This window comes from Amphiura filiformis, chromosome 6 (genome assembly GCF_039555335.1).
Source record: "Amphiura filiformis chromosome 6, Afil_fr2py, whole genome shotgun sequence".
Taxonomy (NCBI): Eukaryota; Metazoa; Echinodermata; class Ophiuroidea; order Amphilepidida; family Amphiuridae; genus Amphiura; species Amphiura filiformis.
The window spans coordinates 30,165,806-30,191,216 of record NC_092633.1 but is presented as its reverse complement, the minus strand read 5'-3'; the positions used below and the strand labels follow the sequence as shown (position 1 = coordinate 30,191,216).

Below are 25,411 nucleotides of genomic sequence, written 5' to 3'. Positions count from 1 at the left end.
AAAGGGCAAGTTTTGTAGATACCGATATTCGGATATTTGGTGCAGGAGACTGGAAACTTGACTCTCAATCATAGTGGTTCTTTTAGGATATGGTTTCTTGCAAAGCATATGCTAGAAATTAATATTGACAACCCTGGGAACTGACCATACAGGTGAATCAAGTGGGCTTTAACTCAGTCAAAAAATCAAAATTTATCAAAAAAGGTGATTTAAAACCACAGATATTTTGGAACCAAATCTGTGTAAGAAGTTATTTTTTGTTGGTGTGAAGGTTTCTTTTCATAATGCTCATACATTCTTAATTGGTAATATTTCACTCTGCATACTCTTAGAGTGAAAAACTCAACTCTCCAAAAGAGTGAGTAATGTCCCCCATATCATAACTTGAAAGAGTGGTTTCCACTCTTTTATGAGTAGTTTTGATTCTTTTAGGAGTGATTTTCACTCTTAGTGATTATGGTGATTTACGCTCTTCTCACTATTTTGCAATAAGAGATTAAATAACAAATACTAGGATGGGGCAAACAATGTAACTGTTCAATATGGACAACATCTAGAGGAAGATTCTCCTATACATGTGTATTGGCCAGGCCCGTACGCAGGATTTTTTTTGGGGGGGTGCTGATTTTGAAAAAGTGGACTTTTTTCCAAAGGGGGGGGGCAATTTTGTGAAAAGTGGACTTTTCCCTCAAAATTTGGACCTTTTGACCAAAAACCGTAAAAACCTGATTTTTTTCTCGCTTCGCTTCATAAATTCTTACATTTTGGGACTTTTTGTATACTTTTGCAAATTTGGGGAGGTGCGGTCGCACCCCCCGCACCCCCCCTGCGTACGGGCCTGGTATTGGCATATCTCTTTATAATTTCATGTAAAGTATAATTTTATATAAGTGATAATTATGGACCCCATATGGCCAAATCCCTTCATTCTTGGCAATGTGAGGTTCCCCCCCCCCCCCAATCGCTCTTGGTATAATCAAAGGAAGGTCTGGCATTCCTTGTGTTTTTGCTACAAGGCACATTGTTCAGTACATTTTGTCAATGTCAAATGTGTTGTTGTAAACAATCTGCCTCACAGGCATTTCTGTCACTATGTACAATGTTGCAGTAGATTTCTAAATTTGGTCAATTCCAAGTTTATGAGAGTCTATACCTCAGTAGCATAGCCAGGACTCTTCCAGAAGGGGATGGGCAAAGGGAGGGAGGATGTAATTTTCAAAGTTTGCAAATTTGACATAAATGGTCCAAAATGGGTTAAGAACAGGGCCGTAGCAAGCGGGGCGGCCGGGGATGCCATGGCCTCCCCACTTTTTGAGAAATTTGTTATGTTTTTCTTTATATCTTTATTTAAATTTAGGCATATATTTGTAATTTGGCCGCCCCACATGACCGCCCCACATTTGTCAACCTTGCTACGGCCCTGGTTAAGAAGTACCATAAAGGGAGGGGGCAGCCTCCCCTGGCTATGCCACTGGGGGCAGCAAGGGAAGTAGAAGGGGGTACCATTCACTGGAGTCAAAATTCTGGCATTTTGCCATAGACTATTGTATAATAGTGCTGGCTCGTTTGGAAAGGGGTGAGGAAAGGGTCCTGATGGACAAATTACCATGCCCTCTTCAATTCTGGCCACATGTAGGTTTGGAAGGTGGCTAGAAATTAGAAAAGAATATCACACCATTAAAATAACGCAACAAATAATTTAAACAAAATATTGAGAGAAGGAAAATATAAATAGCACCATTGTCATCATCAGTGACAATCATAATGGTGGAGGCAGCATCAGCAACAACAATTAAAAGCAACAAAACATCAACATCAACAAACAGTTCAATAACCTGAGAGAAATGCTGGTAGGCCTATGTAGTTGCCTATGTAGGCTATACATATAGCCATTTACACTTTTCTTGCCCTGCTGCTTCAAATGCCTATGTTCAATGTCGAATGGTATAACAACCTCTGCAATTCTATCTTTTGTATGGAACTACTGCCCTTGGTTTCATTCCCATTTCGGACAGGGTGCCACAGACCCTGATCTGTTCTTCAATGACAATTATTGCAAAACATGTTTTTGCATCAAAATATTGCCAGCTATCTCAATAATTGGTACATATTCATTGACTGTGGAATTTGCAGAATTTTACATTGCTGTGATCCAGGGTTAGTCTCAAGATCACAGAAACATTCAAAACAAAATTTCTGTATTCTTTCATTAATTTACCAGTTCGACTGGAAGTGAGTCGGTGTAAACTGTATTGTACAAAATAGATACCGATCATGGACTTAACAAAAACTGTATGGTACAAAACCGGGTACAAAACAACCACAAACAGACACAATCCATCATCCTTTTCATATTTCTTGCAAGTATATTATCACCACCATCAGAACTGGTAGGCCTAGGCCTAATTACTTCACCGCCCCAAATCCTAGCCCTAATTACTGCACCGCCCCTAACCCTGATTCACAGTAGTGCAGAATTCTGCAGTCTTTAAACCAACCCTGACTCACAGCAGTACAAAATTCTGTAGATTCCTGTGTAGACCTCCAGCAAATGTTTTCCTTTGGGACTTTTTTGCCTGCAAGAGAAATTGTTCAGGGAATGCCAATGATCTTGGTATTATAAATGGCCTCAGTAATTAGTCATTGTCAGACTGATTGACTTAAATAAATAAACATGAAATATTTATTATAAACAAAATATTACCAATATCTATTTGCACTCTTTCTTTGTTCAGAAAGTTAATCTTACCAAAAGAATTTTAAAACTTTGGTTTGCCACAGATTTGCAGAAAATATGAAAATCATAACCATTGGAACTTGAAATTGACTGCTCAGTGCCAGAAGTTGGTCAGTGCAATAGCTGCCCTATGAACATTTGCCAATTTACACACAGTAAATTGTTCTCGTCTACACATGGCAGCTACACATAACAGTTATTTGTACTTACCCACTTCTGGCACTGAGCAGTTGATATGGAACCTGCTAACATTTAGTATACTTGAAAGTTTTTGTTATGGTCATTTTGGATTTCTTATGTTGGGACCAGTTCTCACTTTGTCTGTCTGAGCCGTTGCAGGAGGTAATCAGTGTAATTAGTCTGGTCTCCTTGCGGGTATGACAGCATCACCAACGCGAAACATTTCCTTGAATAAGCTTACCTTACCAAGACAGTATCACCAATGGGAAACATTTCCTTGAATACCAAGAGAGAGCTAGAGTAACATTATCGCTCTCAGTATCATGACTCAAAGAGAAACTGTCAAAAGGTGTAGGGCATATCCATTGTTAATCGCAAATTGATTATGACAAATTGAAGGCAAGTAGAACTAATTCAATTTTCAAATTACTCCATCATGTCTATCACCAGTATCAATCCACAAGTAAATACATTAAGTATTTTAGGTAGTTTATTTTCAAGAAATTGGTTTTCAATTGAAAATGGTCGATTTGTATTCCTGTCCAATATAAATTGTGTGAATTCTTTTTGTCATCAGGAAAAGAAATGAAAACTCATATCCCAGTGATAAAAAATTTAAATTGTTTATAAATTGCCTGAGAGTGAAGGATAAGATTAAAAATTGTAATATGAGGTATTTTTGGTATGAAAAAAAACAACAACACTGAGCATTGACAAACTTTAAGCCCCATTCAAAATTTCTCTACTTCAGATTTGAGTATAGAAATTACAGATTCATGTAAAATGTCTCTTTTTGTCTTGAATACACGGCTTTCGGCTTTACCACTAGCACCCGGCTATGGTAGCACATCTATGGCACTAACAAAGGTGCCAAATCCGAATTTTGATGATTTATATGATCCAATTGCAATTGAGCATAGGGCCTATTGTTGTTTTTGTGGAAATGAACTTGCCAAGCAGAAGCACAAAGTAATAGCTTAGTGAACTGACAAATAAAGAGACCACATAGGAGAATCTCTGGTGTGCATTAAAAAAATCTAGGAAATCAGAATTATTTATATCAGGTGTAAAATTATGACCACTGCACTGTTAACATTGAACTTGTGCTGTTGTACCTGAGAGACTTGGAAGTTCAAGTTCTCATCAGCAGGGTTTACTTAAAATGTGGTTAGGACATGGTGAATAATAGGTCCCACTGGCCAATAGGTGCACTTTTGCATGATGAGGAACATTTGGATATATGCCTTTGTCTTTGTCATGTTGAAGAGTGTGACAATGGTCTCTCAAGTTGGTTTAAGAAGTCACAGTTGTGTACTTAAAAATGTTAACTTGCTGATTGATTGATGGATTGATATGTTGATAGATTGATGAATGGACTGATCGATAGATTGATGGATTGGTTAGTTCACTTGGTTGATTGATTGATTGCGACCTACATGTATACTGCTGTAGTTTTCTGTAGGCCTAGAACTGGCTCCGTTCCTCTGGCCGCGGTGCCCCAATTGCGAGCGCGAAGCGCTCGCGCCGCGAATGAGCGGTGGTTTAGGGAGTTGGATTGTCATTATCATCATGCACGTAACCAGTGCTATGTAGGCCTACATGTTCTATACTAGCTGTACTCACGGGGCTGTACTCCCTCAGAGGGATGGAGGGATGGAGCACCCTCAGCCCCCAGAATCCAGTGACTGCTCCACCTGAGTAGGGGGTAACAGTCACTGGGTTTAGCAGTTGTCACTGGGTTTAGCGGTTCTTTGAGATTTCCATGGTCAAAATGCCTTTATCAGTAGGGCTAGTCAGCACCCTCATGGTTCATATACCCATTTGTCTGTGTATCATTTGGTGAGCAGGAATCTGTTGATGTTCCCAAATGTTTGCATCATCTTTGCTTGGTAATCAAAATGATGATAATCAAGAAAATGGTATCCAATTCTTCGGTAGATTTGAACAGCTGCAGCTGATCATTTTCGATTTTCTTTTAAATAATACAAAAGATCATTCGGCATCTTTAGCATTTTGAGATGAATTTGTGCCTATTTTTGATTATGGTAATGTTAATATGGATACCTGAGACTAGAATACTCAATCTCAGCACAGATATTGGTGATCTCAGGGTGATACAGTGATACCATAAAGATGCCTCCCCATACACACGCACCTGACATTATCAGTCTTTTATCTCAATGCCAATGGCAAAGCTAATGATGGTATCTCATGTTTGTAAACACATGGTGACCCATGTACTGCCCTGTCTGGAGGAACAAAATGATTGACTGGTAATGACTGACATTGGGGTACTATTGGTAGCCACCATAGCAACCTGTGTTGAGAAAATTAACAGTAACTAATATTTAGTATGTGTTTCTCTTACATATATCATATGCCTAGACCGTATCGAATAAACTCAACCCTGCATGGTATAATGATTGAAATGGCCAACATGTTAGTTCTAACATATCTGTAGTTCGATTCCATATAAACCACTTATCAACTGTTTTTTTGTATTATTATTAAATCACATGAATTCTCGCTATTCGCAATAAGGGCGCCGCCAGCGGTTTGCGATGTAATCGTGATGTATCATGGGAAAGTCGTGATGTATCATGGGAAAAGGTCGACATCCAAGTCCGTGCAATACGAATATTACCATGCTATTACATAGGAACACGTGACAATATTTTTTAGTTTGTCAATATAACGGTATTACACGCAAATCGATAGAGAAAAATTAATTGTGCACATTTCAAATCACAGACTCAGTACACCGTCGATCTTACCGCTTCCGATGTTGATTAAGATACTTCTTGCATCGATCCCGAGATGCGGAAAAAACCAATAGTCATTTTGTCCCACATAAATGAATAAATAACAAAACCCCGATCCCCGGTGGACTCACCCAAAAGGTGACGTCACACCATATGATCGCCTTATCCTCCTTGGTCTCCGACTGACACAGACGGGCCTATCGATTGTTCATAGCACTGTGTATCAATTTCACGCCCAAGGCGAGATATACGGTTGTAGTTTCACACCTTAGGTAAAACCAAACCGGCATTGTTCGGCTGAGGATAGTTTTGACGGCATTTTCTGACGAAAAAGTGACAAAAAACGATCCAAAACTTAGCTACATATCGTGCCTCCGTTTGTATACGGGACACACGAGCAATTCAAAATGGCCGCTTCGTTGACGCCATTCATTTTGTTTCCCACGTAAACAACCATTGCAGCCTGTAAGTTACAATAGATGTTTGTACATACACATTGTATTTCATGTACGGTAGGTTATTGTTGCTATGTTAGGGTGATTACTCTATCGTTATGTCTTCATTACCGTCCAATAAAGACGAGTTAATCAGATATTCATACGGTGGGGATTGGTAGGGACCCGTCTGACATTTTAGTAATAAAGTTAGCCAGTCCTTACTTTACCACTAACGTTAGCGACCAGCCTCCGTGCTCAGGTTTGCTTACTGGGCTTGAGTCGCGTGTTGGGGGGGTAGTGCCCCCTCCCTTTCTCTCGCTCGCCGCTCGCCCTGTCGGGCTTGCCCTTCCCTGGTGACAGAGCGGGACCCACACCCGCTCTGTTTCACCCACAGGGAGTGCTCACGATCTTCTAGATGTCTTTCTTTTGCTTAGGACTCTCCGAGTTCCAGCTTGACGATTTGGATAGGCTCCGTCCATCGCCATAAGACGAAGAAGAAATCTACCAAGGGCACTGGTAAGGTCGATCACGGTGGATTCTGCTGTGACAGCCCCTATGGGTCATGGCAGGTCTGCTTAAGGGGCTCCGTCCCCGGACAAGCAGGCGGTTCCGTCGGGGCCTGCTAGCGCGTCCAAAGGCTGAGCAGCCAGCGAAAGCACTGACTATACGTCGGAGCAAAGTGGCAGGCAGCAGAGCGGTAACCGCCAGCGAAAACCCTAGCGGGTTTTGCAGCAGGAGGATACCAGTCGATACGGTAGATTCTGCTGTGACAGCCCCTATGGGTAATGGAAGGTCTGCTTAAGGGGGCACCGGTCACCGGACAAGCAGGCGGTTCCTCCGGGGACTGCTAGCGCGTCCAAAGGCCGAGCAGCCAGCGAAAGCACTGACTATACGTCGGAGCAAAGTAGCAGGCAGCAGAGCGGTAACCACCAGCGAAAACCCTAGCGGGTTTGTAGCAGGAGGATACCAGTCCTCTAGCGAAAATCCTCACGGGGTTTTAGCAGGAGGACACCCGTCTGTCGCAGGCATATCTACAGGCTCAAACAGCCACAGTAGTCGCCAGCGACGGGCAGCATGCAAGGGTACCCCGGCTTGCCTGGGTTGAACCCTAGCATGCATGGGTTCAGCAGAGACGATACCGCTGCTAACGCTGTGGGTGTAGTCTTAGCAGAACCAACTGGGGTTGTCACACGGCAGCGTTCCCCATGGCGGGACCGCCGAAAGTGATACCCTGGGCCCTAGAATAGCTGCTGGCTGTCCACAGGGACTGGCTGGCGATTATTCAGGGGTTGGGCTCGCAGTCTCTCACGGGACAGCGACCCAGGTGCATTCGGTGGCAGCTACAAAGACGAGCTACGGCTTGACTTCAGTGGTAGCCGCTATGCACCCGCCCATAGCTGCCGTGAGTGGTCCGCCACACACAGCGACCTTGGGCGAAGCTCTAGAGGGTACAGTAAGTAGCTTGAACAGCCTAGCTGATCAACAACCCACTTATGTCCTCGAGAGCCAGCGGAGCGTGGGTGATCCATTACCGTCAATGGGTCAATTATCCTCTCTTGATCGATCACTGTCAAATCAACAGGGCATAGCTCCATTGATTGACGCTGCCTATTCAGGTGGCGGTGATTGATCGGGGGTATGCACGCTCAGCTACCCGTGGTACTAGGCAAGCTCCCTCTAGCCAAGGGACAGCCGGTATAGCGGGGTACCCATACATTACACACAGCTTGATCCCCTTGCGGGGAACGCAGTGAGGCATGGGTACAGTGGTACACAGCCGGGAGCCCTCACGGGCACCTACGCTAGTACCGCGCCGGTACCACGCCAGCACACAGCTTGATCCCCAAACAGGGAACGCAGTGTGGCGAGGGTACAGCGGTCCACAGTTGGGAACCCTCACGGGTACCCACGCTGATACCGCACCGGTACCGCAGCACTCGCTTTAGTCGCCACAGTCTCTGTGGCAACAAGGGGGAGGCGGTGCTGGTACTGCAGTACCATGGGGTTACCCTGGTGGCGGATCCTTTCAGGGTCAGCTGCCGGCTGGGTATGCCCCGTGGTACCCGCCGCAGGGTGTTTCTTCCACGGTCTAGTACCGTGGCAAGTGTCGCCTAGCGATGGCCACGCAGTACCAACATCAGCTGTTGACCAGGCCAGCCGGCATGGAGCTAACCCAGATCTTGATCAGGGTAGGCCCCGTGCTGCTAGCGCTAGGACGACGGCTGCGAGAGCATGCGGACCCATTGGTGCCATGGCGGATACCTCAGGGTCTTGCGGGAGTACTCCCTCTTCTGCTGGCAGGTAGTCGGCGAGCCACACAGTGGTTATGCCTTCTTACCCGCTTTCAGATGCCCGTCCTCAGTTACCGTCATCATCGGAGCATGATACGGATACTGTGGGCGAGGAAAGGAGTCGGAAGCTGAGTCCGGTAGTGACATCACTACAGTCTCCTTCCCCGCTGCCCCGCGAGGGAGCAACAGCACTGATCTTCCTCCGGACACCCCCTAAGGGGGAGTCCATGGAGGAGGACCAGGGGATCCTTTCAGTAGGATGCTCAGCTGCTGCTTCCTCACTGGGGACGCCTGCACTCTCATTCCCGGCAAACCTCACGGGTCGATATCGTAGGGCTGTTGAGCTCAGTAGAGCTATGACGCCGCGTGCTTGCACGCTTCCTCTGCGTGTAACGCGGGAGGACCACGGGACCTACCTGAGGGGATCCGAGAGGGACCCAGATGTCGCAAGCGTATCACGCTCAGACAACATCTGAGCTCTTCCCGAGGTGAGCCTATTAGCGGTGCTAACAGCTAGCCTCAACGAGAGCTCCATGGGCCTAGCCCATAGGGTGTCCACTCAGCGCCGGGGAGGGGCCTGCCACTCCAATCGCTCAACGCGATGGAAAGGCAGGGTCCTTTTTCTCTTTGGATGCTTCTGCGCTACGGTGGAGGACCGTGCAAATAAGCTACCAACGGGAGCACTCTGAAGAGGGTCGGAAACTGCCCTTACCATGGGTAGGAGCTCCGACTTCAGCAGGCCGTGCACCACCAACAGTACCCGAGCCCACTACCTCTGCAGCACCCATTTCTGGGAGGCGCAAGGGTAGCACAGGATCAGCTGGCAAGCCCGAAGAAGAGCAAGCGCTCTTCCAAGGGAAGCTAGGCAGAGCATTCCTGGGGGCTCAGCGGTTTTTCCACAGGGGATCTCCCAGTGGACGACCGCTTATGGCTTTCACCCAGAGGTGGGAAACCATCTCTGAGCGCCTGGGTATGGTCAGTGGTGAGTGGGGGTTACAGACTGGCAACCCAGTCTCCCCACATTCGTCAGGACATTTCAGAGGTCCACAGTAGTACCGTGAGACGGCCCCCAGCGTCGGGCACTACTGACAGGGATCACACAGCTTCACACGAAGCGGGGGATTGTCCCGGTCTACCCCCCGTTCTACGGGTGATCTTGGAGCCATTGGCTCCAAGGAAGACCGGCGACGGGAGCCCCATCCGGAACCGCAGGCTGTTGAACACGTTCTTCAGGCCCAAAAGGTTCAGAATGGGGACTCTCGCCTCGGTGCTAGCCTGCCCCATCAGGGGCATGGGAACAGCATCGCTAGATCTCTCGGACGCCTATCTGCATATGCCAATCGCCTCTCAAGATCGGAGGCATCTGCGCTTCTAGGTACAGGATCAAAATTACCAGTTTTGATACCGCCATCCGCCTGTCCATCTCTCCCAGGGTGTTCACGCTCTTGGTCAGAGCGGTGGCAGCGTACCTGAAGCACAGGGGTGTCAACATCAGTTGCTACCTGGACGTTTGGCTCATATCACGGACGCACTCCACTGAAGACTACGGGTCTCATGGGGTTGATAGTCCGTGGGTGCGGGACCCTGGATTTTTGATCAGCTCAAAAAGTCCAGCGTGGTCCCGACGCAGACACCACTATTTGTAGGGGCCCGGATCACCCTCACGGAGGGGTTCGCGGTGCTCTCACCCGGCGGGTGATTTAACATGGTGCGGTGTGCCTGACTCTTGGCCGAGTCTCGGGCAAAACCCGCTGTGGCATGGATGAAGGTGGTAGGCCTAATGGCCAGTATGGTAGACCTCGTACTGTACTGCCGTTTCTACGTTAGGCTTACCCAACTACACCTTCTAGCCTGCTTGCAGGCCCAGTCGTCACCAATATCCCTCGGGGGGGGGGTTGTCGGAGATCGCGCGAGAGGAACTCTGGTGGTGGACCCATCAGCCCAATTTGACCCAGGGTGTCAGGTTTCCTGCACTTCGGTATGTCACGTGGTGACAACCATAGCGTCAAAAGCGGGGCTGGGGGTCCACATCCACGGAGACTCCGTCCCGGGCCTATGGGGGCCATAGAGACAGAGTTTCACATCAACCGCCCTCGCTTACGAGGAGGTGATCGTGGAATCACATACCGTTGTCCTGACGGATAGCACAACCGTGGTAGCCTACCCCAACAGACAAGGGGACTCCGGGCCACCACGATTGAGCCTGCATGCACGACACCTGATAGGGTGGTGCAAGTTCAGGCAGATTACGATGAGAGCGATACACATCGCGGGCGTCACCAGCATCCTCGCGCACAATCTGTCACGAGGAAGGGTGTCGGGACCAGCAGAATGGTCCCTTGCTCGCAGGTCGCTCAGACGATCTTCAAGGGATGTACCACCCCCCTCGAAAGATCTGTTCGCATCTCATCGCATAATCATCCACTGCCGGTGTACTGCTCAAGGGTCGCGGACCCCCAAGCATTCACCGTGGGCGCTCTGTCCATAGACTGGGGAGGATGACAGCTTATGCAGTCCCTCCGCTCTCACTACTCCTGAGGGTGGTGGCCAAGACCGGGTGGGAAGACTGCATTGTCATTCTGCTAGCGGCAAGGCCGCTGGCACTCCCAGTACCAGATCTACTCCGGATGCCCGGAGCGGAGGTACCCAGTCTATCACTAGAGCACCTGCAGTTAGCTGCATGGCCCTTACCAGGAACACGCAGCGGAGGGATACTTTTCATCAGAAGCTGTTTTTCTCATCGCCGGGCTAGACGGAAGTCTACCCTCCGTGCGTATAGCCAGAGTCTGGCTCCATACTACGCTTGGTGCAATGAGACAAATAGCTCTCCCGCTAGAGCCTCTGTGCTGCTAGTTCCGGAGTTTTCTGACAGAAAAGTTCCAAGCAAGACTTCAGCGGGCCACTGGGGCCAGCTATAAGTCAGCTGTCCTCTCCATTCACCGAGGTTTCGAGACGGGTCGACTATCATAGCCGATGGTTACCTTATTAAGTCTACGCCTCGACGGTATGTTCAACGAGTGTCTGCCAAAAAGGAAAGTGATCCTCCTAAGGGATCCCAACACAGTCTTAGATTACCTTAAAGGTCACCCTTTTGACCTTCCGTCAAAAGCGACGCTTAAATACGTATCTCTCAAGATGGCTTTCCGGTTTGGCGTTGGCTTCGGGACGGCGGTGCTGAGTTGCACACGGTCTCGAGGTTAGCTTCCGTGTTCACAAACACTGGAGCGACACTGTTTCGGCGCTCTGTTCTCGTTACTACGAACGGGCGCGGTGCATACCGACATTCGTCCCTCTCCAATCCCCAGGGTTGGGCAAGGTTCGGCTGAAGCCAAAGATAGGCTGGGGTGTCCGATAAGGCGCTGCAGCACTATTTCTTCCGAACACAAGCCTTGCGAGGAACTCACGACCGCATTCATCACCCTTACAGAGCCTTTCGGTCCAGCCGCTGTCGCAATGGCTGGTCCAGGTGTTGGTGGGGTCCGGGGGATCGCGAAGGTTTCGCGTCCCACGACCCACTCGACACGAGCTATCTCATCATCTTGGGTATACCGTTCGGTTGTCCCTTGAGGAGCTCTCGCAGGCGGTGTCCCGGAAGCCACCTTCGCCCTTCTCTACGATACTTCCGCTTACGTTAGTAATCAGAGACGGGCGGAGGTTTACCGGGACATTGTTCGGCGATCATAATACGGTGGTGTACGGGTACCAGGTTTTCAGACTATACAGAATACTCAGCATGGTAGAACCAGTGTCGCTATTCTTAACCACCAAACTTATTAAGTAAGGAGGTTTATGTCTGTGATCGCGTGGTCTTTTTGTTTCCCGACCGTTGGGGAAAATTTTTCTGACCTCGCTAAAACCATCGTTACCGCCCCGATCCCTGATCAGATGCTGACCAATCTTGTACCTCCATCCGTCGGTTACTTGCTAGATCGATCTTTCAGATGTTGATGCAAGAAGTATCTTAATCAACATCGAAGCGGTAAGATCGACGGTGTACTGAGTCTAGTCCCAAACAAAAATGTTTGGTAGACTCATAACCGTCGCGATCTTACCTTTCCGATGTTGATTATCCCGACCCCACCACCTACAAGTTTGGTCCGAGTAGGGGATCCCAAGTCGGATAAGGGCGATCATATGGTGTGACGTCACCTTTGGGTGAGTCCACCGGGGATCGGGGGTTTTGTTATTTATTCATTTATGTGGGACAAAATGACTATTGGTTTTTCCGCATCTCGGGATCGATGCAAGAAGTATCTTAATCAACATCGGAAAGGTAAGATCGCACCGGTTATGAGTCTACCAAACATTTTGTTTGGGACTATTATTAAGTATTATTGAGTATCGATTCGCCTGTAACACCTTTATTTTGACAAACTAAAAAAATATTGTCATGTATTCGTATTGCGCGGACTTGGATGTCGACCTTTTCCCATGATACATCACGATTACATCGCAAACCGCTGGCGGCGCCCTTATTGCGAATAGCGAGAATTGGCCCATGGTACCAAATAATGGAGGGCAGAATTTTATTTAAATGAGGATGAGTGACGTAGTATTCGATAGGGTCTACAGGAAAATTGAAACTTCCAATGCTCTTCTATTTAGACCTATAACTGGAAAAAATGCAGTATGTCTATAAAATTGAAACTTATTTCTGGTACTGAAATCTTAAATTGATGACTTGTACAAATTAAAAATTAGATTTCTTAACATGAATAATGTGGGTTTGAAAGCTGATCAGATATTTTTAAATGTTTATTATTTTGACAATATTATGGAAAATATTAAAAATTATGCTATAATTTGCAGCAGATGGAATAGAATTTAAATGAGAGATTAATTTGTGCCGAATTCAGCCTTCATTACATCTTGTCTGTTTTGATGACAGATTACTTATCATCATTTGCTCATTGTGTGTAAAATTAAAAATCTGTTAGGGAATTTCTCTCATCTTTTCTTTGTTAGACACCCCTAATTTATTTGGCCCGTGTCTGCTAAGGTGGTGTTGATTAAGGCGGGTCATCAGTCATGAGGCTCAATAGTGTGAAATGAATTCTTTGGAGATGTTTTCAATAAAACTTGAGCAGATGGGGTGGTGTGCACACAAGCATACATCAGAGGTCTTGCAATGAGCATGATGAGGGCCTTCTACTTGTACTTGACACCATAAAATAAATTGAGAAAGTCATCCATCAAGTTTCTATAGCCAATCCAGTACAAAAATGTTTTTAGAATGTTATAAATGTATTTTTTGGTTTGCTTAAAGAGGGAGCCCTGCCAGAGCCGTTCTTCTGGGGTGAACCAAACCTGCCTGGTTATCAAATTAATCAGTGGCACGGTTTATCTCTGAATTGGTGCTAATTGATGTTTTAATGTTTTGCATCCAAATAGCACTTGTCAAAGTCAGTGATAACCTTGAAAAATGAAAATGTTATTGTTGTAAATGTTTATTGGCGAATATTTTGTCAACACTAATAATAACATTATGTCAGAATGTTTTGCAGAATGTTTTGCGACATGTTTCCAAAAATGTTTTTGAATGTTGTTAAAATGTTTTATACCCTTTATGAGACATTTAAACATTTTGTTTCAAGCATTTTGCATTTACTGGAATAGAGCGGGAAGCGCACCATGAAAGGCATCCAGATGAAATGTATTCAATGTATTTTTATCACTTTTTAATTCAAAGCTTAATGCAGAATTATCCATTACCAAGGAAAATATTGCATTCCTCCAGTATGTATGTTATATAATAATATTATTATATTAATTTTGAAACTGAATATCATAATGCAGCAAGCCTACACATGTCATGACTTAAAAGCATTTTGTTAGATTTTCTTAATTAATAATCATTATATTTGTATGTTTTTATTTACAGTGCTGGTGTGTTTGAGTGTCCAGAAGACAGGATGGCTCTTGATTATGCCAAGGTAGGATATCTACACCAGCAATTTATTAATAATCTATAGTGATTCCAAAAAGAAATGAATTAATCTTTACCAAAAGCTAGTTTAGGCACCACTATTGCAATAGTTGCAATGAGTGTGGGAATACCAACACTTGTTGTCTGTGGAAAAATTCTTTCAGGGATTAAATTGAATCACAATATTATAAAAATCCATTTGTGAAAATTGTGGTGGCTCTATCTAGTGTGTTTGTAAACATTCAATGATATTTAATTTACAAATATTAAAAAGTCTTCTATACGACTTCCTGGTTTTATTGCCATTGATTCCTTAAAATGCTTAATTGATTAAGATGCATCTGATCAGACAATTCAATTCAATGCAAAGTAGCTTTCTACTATGGACAGTTTCTATACTGTCTAATGCTTCTACCTTATCCAATTTGTGTTCCAATATCTGTCCTCTAACTGAATATGGCTACTCATGTATTTGGCTTGAAAAACAATATTCAGGTATTTTAACTGTGATATTTCTTGGCGGGAGCAGCAGCAATTTTTTCAGTGCATGGTTAATTATTGCTATAGGCAATTTTTCATATACTTACCTGATTTACAAGTAGCTAATTTGGAATGTTTCTTGTATTGCAAGATTAACAACAAAAACATGAATGTTAAGATAAGAAAGATTTATCTTATTTTGTACATCAGTGCAAAGATGTACATACAATAAATATTTTGCTTAACCCTATCACGCCCGTATACTACAAAATACTACTTGATATATGTGCTGTTCGTGCATGCATCCCACGTGGTGTGATGACGCAATAATCGCCCTAAGTGATATATAGGCACGGTTTACGCTGGCCAGCGGCCCAAGACCCGTGGCAAAGTGTCGCCGAGCCAGTGCTTGGCATGCGAGAGGTCTCGGGTTCGATTCCCACCCAGAGCAAACAACTTCTTTTTTTTTTCTCTCTTTATTCCTTCCTTCTTTCCCTTCCCGCTGCCAAAAAGCCACTGGCGGGTTAGGGTTAGAGCAATGGAATAATGGAACAGTATTGATTTGGTCCAGACCACTCCTTATTTCAAAATAACTTTTGGTGACAAATCATGGGGTAGTTAATCCAACAATGGAAATTGGCAAAATCCTGGTATATATTGCAAAATTGGATAGTTGGTCACTCTATTCCAGACCTTAATCAATTGTTGCAGTGACAGACAAGAAAGGAATCTCAAGGGTTTGATGAGGAAGCCCTTGTACAGTCAAGTGGTCTTTACTTATGTTTGGGTGCATTAATGATTAAATTCCATTATGATATATTTCCTTATAAAAATAGAACATTATCGACTTGGGCAAGATATAATCCAGTAATGCCAATGCCGCGATTTAGGCACCCAATTGGGCTACTGGAAGATTACTTGCCACACCGCAGAAAATTATTCTGCGACTTGGCAGAATTGGGTTACAATTTCAGTGATTTTGATGTATTTACCTTTTATTTCACTGAATTACAAATGGTCTTGTTTGATCTGCCAGGAAGTACCAAAAGTTTTATCATTTAACTGTGCTTCTATATCTGCCCAGTTCGGTGATTTATGTTCATAAAATTTGAGGGAAAACGCCCAAATATCTGGTAGATCTATTGGGTACCGTACTTCGGAGTTGTCAGTGGCATAGCGTCATAGGGGCACGTGCCCCCCCCCCAATCGATTGCAAAATTAAGAAAATCCCATAGGAAAATTGCCAAAAACAGCTTGTGCCCCCCAAATCAGACCCGGTTCCTCCAATCATGGTCGGTGCCCCCGTGCCCCCAATATGATGACCCACACTACATTGTGCGCCACTGGGAGTTGTTACAAATTCAGTCATTCACAGTGACCTGATGATCTTGCAGCACCTTGGTACTAAAAAGTTATAGCAACACTGCAGTTCCTAAAATGATTTTATTTTAAATATTTCCACAGTGATCATTAAATGGGATGAGTAGTATTTACCTTGAAAATAAATCCATTTTATGTATTTTGCTCAATGCAGATATGAAAATAAAATTTATTTTAATCTTTCTGGCCTAGTATTGACTTTTTAATTCATTTTTAAAGTCATAAACCTTGGTCATATACTTCATATATGTGATGTTTTCAAGTAGAGGTTTGTTCAATAAAGAAAACTACAATTTAAAATTATGATTACTATTGACAACTCATCAGAATGCAGAGAAAGTAAAGCTAGTGATCTGTGAAGCATTTACCGCTCTTGAAATACAAAGTGTGGTTTTATGGTGTTTGAAGCCACATCATTTTATAAACCAAGGAGAAATGCCTGACTTGCTTCAATTTAATTTGCATTTTTGTTCAATTAATTTTAAATGTTCATCATTATTAAAGTGTGTACGTGTATGGGTAATTATGCTTGGTTGGGTGGGCACAGAAGACAGTTAGCTTACAGATGACAGTGTGTCCAAGTTCATTAGCTTGGTTTGGACTCTTTATGTATGACCTGTCCTGTTTCAAGTGGATCATGCTCATTGGCCTCTAATACTTCTTTAAAGATAGCAAAATGGGTCTCATTTCCTGGAGTTGATTCCCCATATTAAATGATACTTCATTAAAGGGATTTATACTAAATATTTCAGTGGCAATGGCTTTCTTTTATGTTATTGCAATCACGCATATATAATACTAGGCATGATGTAGTCACAGTCTGTAAATTGTGGAGTTAGCAAATGTTCAATGAAAAGATGGGGAATAAGAAAAATTATGACAACATTCATGCCTGGAGAGTTGATGTTGAAAATAATTTAAATATTGAAAATGAAGTCTATCTATGTAGGATCTCAGGAATCAATCAGAATTACACATGTACACTGTAAGTTTCTGTTTTTCCGAACATTTAATTAAAATATATGCTCAGTCAGTCATTAACCTCTTAGGCTCCACAGTCTGTGACCCTTGGACTCCTAGTCCAGCATGTAGTGTAAGACCAGGGAAGTGGCTAGAATACTTTGGTAAGACCAACCCGAGATGGCTGGACCGAGAGAAAACACACAATTTTATATGAATGCACGCTCTCTTTCTCTCGCTCCCTCTCTAATGGGTAGTACTATAGGCCTACTTGATACTGGATAAAGTATTCTAGACTAAGACTAGAAGCTACAAAGCCCATAAGTAGTGCTATGACTTCTATCCTTTCAATAATGTTTAGAATAAAATAATACTTTCCTCCATTCATTGACCCATGTATCCAGGATTAAGTACCAAGCCCTTATTGATGATGGCCATGACCGTGGCTGGTTGGTGTAGTATGTGTGTGGCAAGGAGTATTATGTGTACAGACCTTGGACTTGAATCCCAAATGTATCAAATGTTATCCCAATGCATAGTCTTGAGTTCATTGCACCCTTTAATAATATCATGAGGAACATAATTATTTTCATGTCAAGAACCAGTCAATCATATTTGTAGCAGAAAGTAGTGTCTGGTGATGCATGAGGCCAAGAAAAAAATGTTTGCCCTCATCTGACCGACCCAATTTTGAAAACTGGAAATAAGTGGGTCTTTTTTGTCTTTATTGTACAAAAGAATTCAGACCCAATTATTCCCGGCAATTATTTTAGGAAAAAATGGGTTTTTTTGGTCTTTACTGCACTAAAGAATACTCATCCTAATTTTAGAGATTCCAATTTTTTTTCCTTCCAAATTTTGGCTTCCTGCATGTAAAACAAAAGAATTTGAAACTGTGTCGTCATTCTTCTAAAACTTTTTAAAACATGAATGAAGTGATGTAGGCCTAATAGTTAAATATTCCTGTCCATATTATTTAGGAATTGGGGCCTATATTTGGGTTAAATTTGCCAATATCTTTAAAATGTGATTTAAAAAAAATCTGACCCAAGCAGCCGACCCTACCCTTGTTGGAGGGGATCTGTGGATAATCAGACTATTGTTTTCTTAGTTGATATGGAATGTGGACAACAAGCAAAATACAAAAAACAACAACAAAGCAATAAGAAGCAAGCAAACACTACATAAACACACTTTTACTGTTTGGAAGGTTTCTGAAACAAATTTTCTGTACAAATAGTGCAATTAACCCATTGAATGCAATAAGTTTGCAGGGTCTGTGTTTGAAGTTTAGCCTGGTATTATAATTCACATAAATTACTATGCTTAAAATATGTAAAATAAATTGTTGATTTCGGAAAGATCCATACACACATGCCTAAGAAGGCTTCACTAATTACTGGCACACTTGATTAATTTATTTTACTAATTATACTAGCACCTGGCATCAGTACTATACTGGACTAATTTCATCATCCTCCCAATTATTACACATCAATAAACACCCATTCAGCCATATTGGCCCTAAGCTACGTAAATATATGGCCGCAGTTTATAAGGATTCAGATCATTTTAATAGCATTCTTTGATTATGCCCATGACCCTAAAGATTTAATAAAGCAATATTTCGTGAAAAAAATAGTCATAAGAAGGAGTTTAATTCCAATATTTGTTCATTGGTTGTGGTTGAACACCTTTTGTTCACCATCCTGACTCCTAGGACAGCTTCTTTTTATCCTCATGTAAGTTCATTACCCCACAGGCCACATGTGACAGCCAATACATCAGTATTAGGCATGATCACATGGGAGCTTACCTCTGTGTTACTGTAAATACGGAGGTAGTGCAAGGTCATGACTTAACACGGATACTTGTCCAGTGTCCACACGGTCCTTCCTAATGGTCTGTAAAAGATTTCTCTGTGGTAAATCTTCCGTGTTAACCTTTGTGTTAGTAAACACGATACTTGTTCAGACGGGCACTAACATGAAGCTACCTCAGAGGTAGCTTGGTGTTAGCTTAACACAAACTTACCTCTAAGCCCATCTGAACACGGCTATTGTTAGTAATAGTATGGTGTATAGAAGGTAATTGATGGGTTATTTTTTCATATTCCAGTGAGATAAAGATTATGAGGATTCTCTCTGGAAGTAGTCACGTTTTATCAATACCAGGGCCGGGGTATACAAAATGTTAACGAGAATTGGCAAAAGATCATACATAAAACTTTAATTGATTGTACACTCTTAAAAATATGGGGTCAAATATGCACAGACTAAAAATAAATTGACCCTGTTTCATTGCAAACAACCACTTTTGTAGTCAAATTTGACTCCACACTGGGCCAAAAAGAACCCCAAAAGTGTTTTTTTTTGCAATGAAACTGGGTTTATTATAAATTTATATTTAGTCGGTGCATATTTTACCCCGTATTTTTAAGTGTGTAAAAGTTATAGGTAACCAAACATTCTTGGCATTAATTTCTGAGATCAGAAATCAAACTGCAAGTATTTTAATATGCAATGCAAACAATTTAAATATCTTAATAAATTGATCACATGTTGGGTGTAGTCATAGAAATGGTATTCTGAATCCTCCGTATGACCTTAAGAAATCGGATTGATTATCAGCTTCATTGAGATCAGTTCTTAATCCATGTCTTTATTGGGTTAGTTAACTGGTCACGTTTTGTGGCTAAATTGTATCCATTCATTGAAGATATAATACTAAAATGACCATGGTCAAATGCAACAACAAATCATTTACTTCTGGTCACTAACCCTGTGGGAATTAATTGTTTTCATAAGTTTTAAAAACCGTTGAACTTGTGAAAATGTAATATAAACCCAATCAAATAGCAGACAACAATATACAGGATTACAACTGTGTAACATATGTCCAATCATGGTCCAACCAAAGTATTCTGGCTATTTGGTCCAACACAATGGAAGCAGGAGTAGCATGAGCATAAAAAATCAAGGGGTCCAATTTAATTTATCTGGACCCTTTGGTATCTGTAAAACCAACATTTAAGGGGTCCAATGAGAATTTAAGGAGTCCATCTGTCTGAAATTCGAAACTTTGGAACTTGTCAAATATTCCAGTAAAATTATTAGTGTCATTGGCCTCATGGTGATTCAGAAGATTTAATGATCTTTTTATTTTTTTCAAAATAATCGACGATTCTTATACTGATTTACGCCTCTGTGCATCGTAAAATTAAGGAGTCCATACAGTTTTTATCGGACCCTTTGGTCACTTTCAACTTGTGATTTAAGGAGTCCAAAATGGCCAAAATAAAAAAATAAGCAGTCCCTGGATGCGCAGACTCCTTATTATGCGACCCCTGAATAGAAGTTAACATTTTGTTTAACTTCGTAAGCAAATGCTGCTTCATTGCAGGGGGTAAAGGGGGCATGAGCCTGGACAGTGGACACTGGATTTGAGGAGTCATCAAATCAACCAATTTATGTATGGCTAAACGTACTGTGAACTCAGTCGATTCAGCCCCCCTCCCCCCATTGATCGATTCAGCAGCCCCTCTTATATAGGCCTAGTGCTTGCAAAATTTGTTCAGGTCTTCAAGAAGTTGGAGCAGGTCGACTGTTTCCCTCTTCCAGGCATCACAAACACTGTCTGTGCCTCTGCTTCAGTGGAAAAACTGTGTAGGCCCTACTGCTAAATACAGCTTTTTGAGCAGGTTGAGAACCTGCAGATGCACAATATTGAATTTTGGTTTAAATTATATGGGATATTAATTCTGGTCATAATCACCCATTTCCTTGCTTTACACTCCTGATCTAACCTGCCATGAGCTCTAACCCTACAGACAGGTGGTGTTTTTGTTCTTCTTCAGTTTCCAATTGATCTATTTATGAATATTTGACAAATATTTATTATTATCATTATTTGTGTTCAAATGAGTGTAAAATGGTGTGAAAACAGTAACAGTGATCTAGGGCTTTCAGCAGATGAGCATAATGACAAAGGAGCACCTGGGCAAGTGTCAAGCTGGCTTATAGGGATGGATGCATGTGTCACGAGTTTGTAATCCAGTACGAAGGTGATTCCAGGTACTGCTTAGCTAGTCCATTAAGCGCAGTTGCAAATGCATTTATTAAGGTGGCAGTGCCAGTGCTGTACTTATAAACATAAGCTGACTTATAGGGAATAAATGGATGGATGCATGTGTCACGAGTTTGTCAGCTAGTCCATTAAGCGCAGTTGCAAATGCATTTATTAAGTTGGCACGCTGCTGGACTGTACATGTATGTCGATTTTAAAGCAGCACACTATGTAAATTGGCCTGTGCTTTTGCATATTTTTGACTCCACATTTGCTATTACCGGCATATGTGTGTATGGAGAAAGTTGGGGGAAAAGCATGTTTCATTTTAATAAGATATGCTGATGTAGCCAGTAGCGTAGCCAGTAGCGTAGCCAGCATTCGCCCCCTGACAAAAAATGAAAGAGAAAATTTTTAGTGCCCCATCTGACAAAAAATTTAAGAAATTTGGGAAGGCAAAGAAAAGAAAATGGGCAAGGAGCCTGTTTTCAACCAAAATTCACCCTGATTGTGGGCCAAAATATCGTAAACGATTGTCCCAATAAACCTTTTTGTTTGAAGACCGCATGTACATTCTCTCTAAAAGAAAATTATATATCCCACTGATAATACTGGGTTAAAATGATGCAACCGGGAAATTTTTTCGTCTGCCCCAACATTTTTATTTTGCTGGCTACACCCCTGTATGCAGCACTAGATTTCTATGGGAAGGAAACTTTTGAGGAGCATCGACAAGAGTGAGACTTTCTGTGGATCTTTTTGTTTAGTCTTTCAATACCAATGTGGGATGTCTTAATTTGCCTGATATGATTAATTGAATGGGGACGATTAATGCACCATCAATGTCGCAGATACAGTTTAAAATGTTCAAAAATGTTCTACAGTTTAAAATTAGCTGCTGCTAGCTGATGATGTTGCAAAACAACTTTTTGGAGTGTTGCAATACCACAGTATTATTTGAACAGTTCTAACGTTTTCAACACGTTATTTTTAAGCAACAATTGTATTTTCCCAACTGATGCGCAATTAATGAAATGGTCTAGAACCCATGGTTCTTACCCAGAGCTATTCCCTATTCAACCTATTGTGAGCAATCAGTTTTAGAGGTTCATGGTCAGACAGTAACAACTTACCGAACAATAGGTAACAAAACGATCACAAGGTGCACTGATACGGAAATTTGACAACAAAACGCAGTTTCAAAATCTACAAGTACAAACTTGTGTCAATGGTGAATAAGCACAATTCGGTGGGAGTTGATCTCCTTTGTATCGTGAAAATGGGTCTGATTTAATGAATTTACTTTAAGAATCAGAAGGAATTAAATTTGGGTGAAGAATTGTTGAGCTTAATTTAAGTACCAGTTTATGATAGTACTGATGAATAGTAGTAACAATGCTTACTTAAATAACAAATGAAGGTGAATTTTGTCTCATGGGAAAATCTACTTGACATAATGGGTAATTCCCTTCATTGACTTAAATAGATTCAAACTTTTCTGTTGACATTGCTAATATATGGGATGTGATCTGTGACAACCCTTCATATGGTGACATTTTAATTTTTGAGTTTTGTAGATAAAAAAACATGGAAATTTAAAATTAAGAAATACATTCACAATTTGAAAATGTCTTTTCCAGTCTTGGCAGTTGCTTAAGCCTATATTTAATACCGTGCACAAATTTTTCACAAAATCTGCCCAATTTAAATTTTTTTTTTAATATTGATTTATAGGTGTGCCACAGTATTCAAAATATAAAAACACTGCAGAACAGGAGAGAGCCCTCAAGTGACATTATTTGGTAATGTGAAATATGCCCAGATGAGCTGTGTAGAAATAGCCGCAGTCTGTAGCCCTCACGGACTAAGCGAGCGCATAGCGCGAGACGTTCAATCGAGCGCCTCTCTGGATAGTATACTAAATAGCAACAGAGCCCGAAAGTAGTGCTATGCAGAAAGTGCCTGATAGTCCAAAATGTTTCAATTACTTTTAGTTATCCGTACTGTGTTTTAATTTAGATACAAGTATATTGCCACATCATGCTTGAAAATAAAATGGAATAGGCAGGGTGTCCCCACCCCCCCAAAAGAAAGAAAGCCCCAACAAAATGTGGAATTCTAAGCAAAGATTTGTTGTTTGCATGTATAACATGTCTCTTAACTATTGTTTTATTTTATTTTATTTCTTCTTTTGCCTGGGTTACTCATATTAAATGAATGTTTTAAGGTACCAGTATCCTCTGTTCTTCATCAGTCTCATTGTTAACAGGAAAAACCCCAGTTCATTCTAGGATCAAAGTTTTGAAGATCAGACTTCAAACGTAAAGATGCGGCAATTATACTGCATTTTTAAACAGCACCATATTTGGCACTCATGGTACAAGTGGCCTGTTTTCTTTGGGACACCATACCATGTATTGGTATGTGGTATTTATCTTTTTCTCACAATTTTATTTTGAAGTTCAAAATAGAAATTGTTAAGTTTATTACTAACGTTTTATTACAGTTAACAAACATGACAAAAGTGAGTTTTAAAATCTTTCATTAAAAAGAATTGATCTAAAATAATGTAACATTTGTTTATTGAGGATTGCATTTGTAAGATGAAAAGAATTGAATTATTTTTAAAGTGAACTCTGTTTTATTTTAGTTTTAATCATATTGCAATTTAATAGTTTGACAATAATTAAGACAACAAAGGAACAATGTTCCATTTAATGTTCATTTGTTTCTTTGAAAGCAAAGTGATAAAACTGAAAGAACATTAAAGTTGTTAAATATCAATAAAATTTGCCACAATTGCAGTATTTATTTGCCTCAAAAGCCCCTCATTAATTCCATTCACCCATGTGTCATACAGTCCTTTCAACTCAAGTGCACATTGTTTTGAATATTTCACAATCAATACAATTTTTATGATTTTTAAACACATACCAGTAATTCTTATTATTCATATGTGCATAAAGCCGAACCCGAAGCAAACAATATTCTAAATAATACTGGCCTAGTTCTATGCCATCAAAATATGATTCCAAATAGTGCATTGGCACGTGAAAATATCCCGAGGCACCTAGTTCCATAGTAACCTTAGTACAGCGCATCTATATGCGTCTTTCACTATCTAGTCGATGCGGACGAGCAACCTGAGCCCGTAAGGCCAAAAAAATCAATCATGCTCTAATGCGAATAAAATGTAATTATTAATTGGCAAAGCAAAGCTGAATCCATGGATTAAAACACTTGGAGTAATATATTACCGGTATATTCAAGTGTACTCTACAGTCTGAGGGCTTATTTTGATCATTCTTCATCTGAAGCACAGTGATCCAAAGGTAGCTCTATTAAAATGTAGGTGAGCTTATATTTGTGTTGTGTCTTTGCAAAAATTACATTATTTATTTTGTAGAAAAAAAAATCAATTTTGTGTTTGGATATTACTTAGGCAAAAAAAAAGGTTTGTCTCAAAGCTCACAAGTGGTTTGAAAACAAATACGAAATGCAATTTTTTTTTAAAATTCCCGACTTGGTATTTTTATGGTATTTTGAGAAAAAAATCTGATTTTCGCAGAAAAAAAATGTTTGAAGTAAAAAAAATTTCCGCATTTCTTTTCTTCAAATTGCGCGATTTTACAAATGCGCACGCAAACTTTGAGACAAACCTTTTTTTTTTTTTTTTATTATCGGCTATTAATCTTATGTTCTTGTATATGAGATTGGGACAGACAAGCAAAAAGATACAAATATCTAAATATATGGAAATTTTATTGAGTGGAAAAAACTGAAAATCAATATGTGATTTACATTTTTGTAAAACAAATGTTTTTGAAGAGAGTGATATGAAAAGTGCAACGGAAGTTCATTAGTTATGTGAGCATACGTAATGGATGTAATACATTGTAGCGCTTACGTGCTAGAGAGAAATCTGTGCTTTTGTTTCATGATTTAAAAAAATGTAATTGGAATGAAACCAAATCTCCATAATAGAAGTAGATTAATTTGACAGGATCAGGTGTGGAGAGAGGTGTAATTTTATTGAAAGAACATAAAAGAGGATGAGATTGCAATATGCAAGCTGATTTATCAAACGGGTAATAAGATTCAAATGTAATTTGCATTCGTTAATAAGCTTGTGGCTAATGACAGAGCCAAAGATGACGATATTAAAGGATACCAGAGCCAAATTAAATCCCTTG

At 41.5% G+C, this 25,411-nt stretch overlaps 1 protein-coding gene across 1 annotated transcript in view; it reads left to right on the top strand.

The window, feature by feature from the left end:
• The window catches only part of LOC140155246 (TNF receptor-associated factor 4-like), an 84,188-nt gene that overhangs the window by 25,470 nt on the left and 33,307 nt on the right, over window positions 1-25,411 (top strand). The window contains exon 2 of the mRNA XM_072178002.1: window positions 14,289-14,340. Coding sequence (XP_072034103.1) covers window positions 14,289-14,340 — 52 coding nt within the window. The remainder of the gene's footprint in view (window positions 1-14,288; window positions 14,341-25,411) is intronic.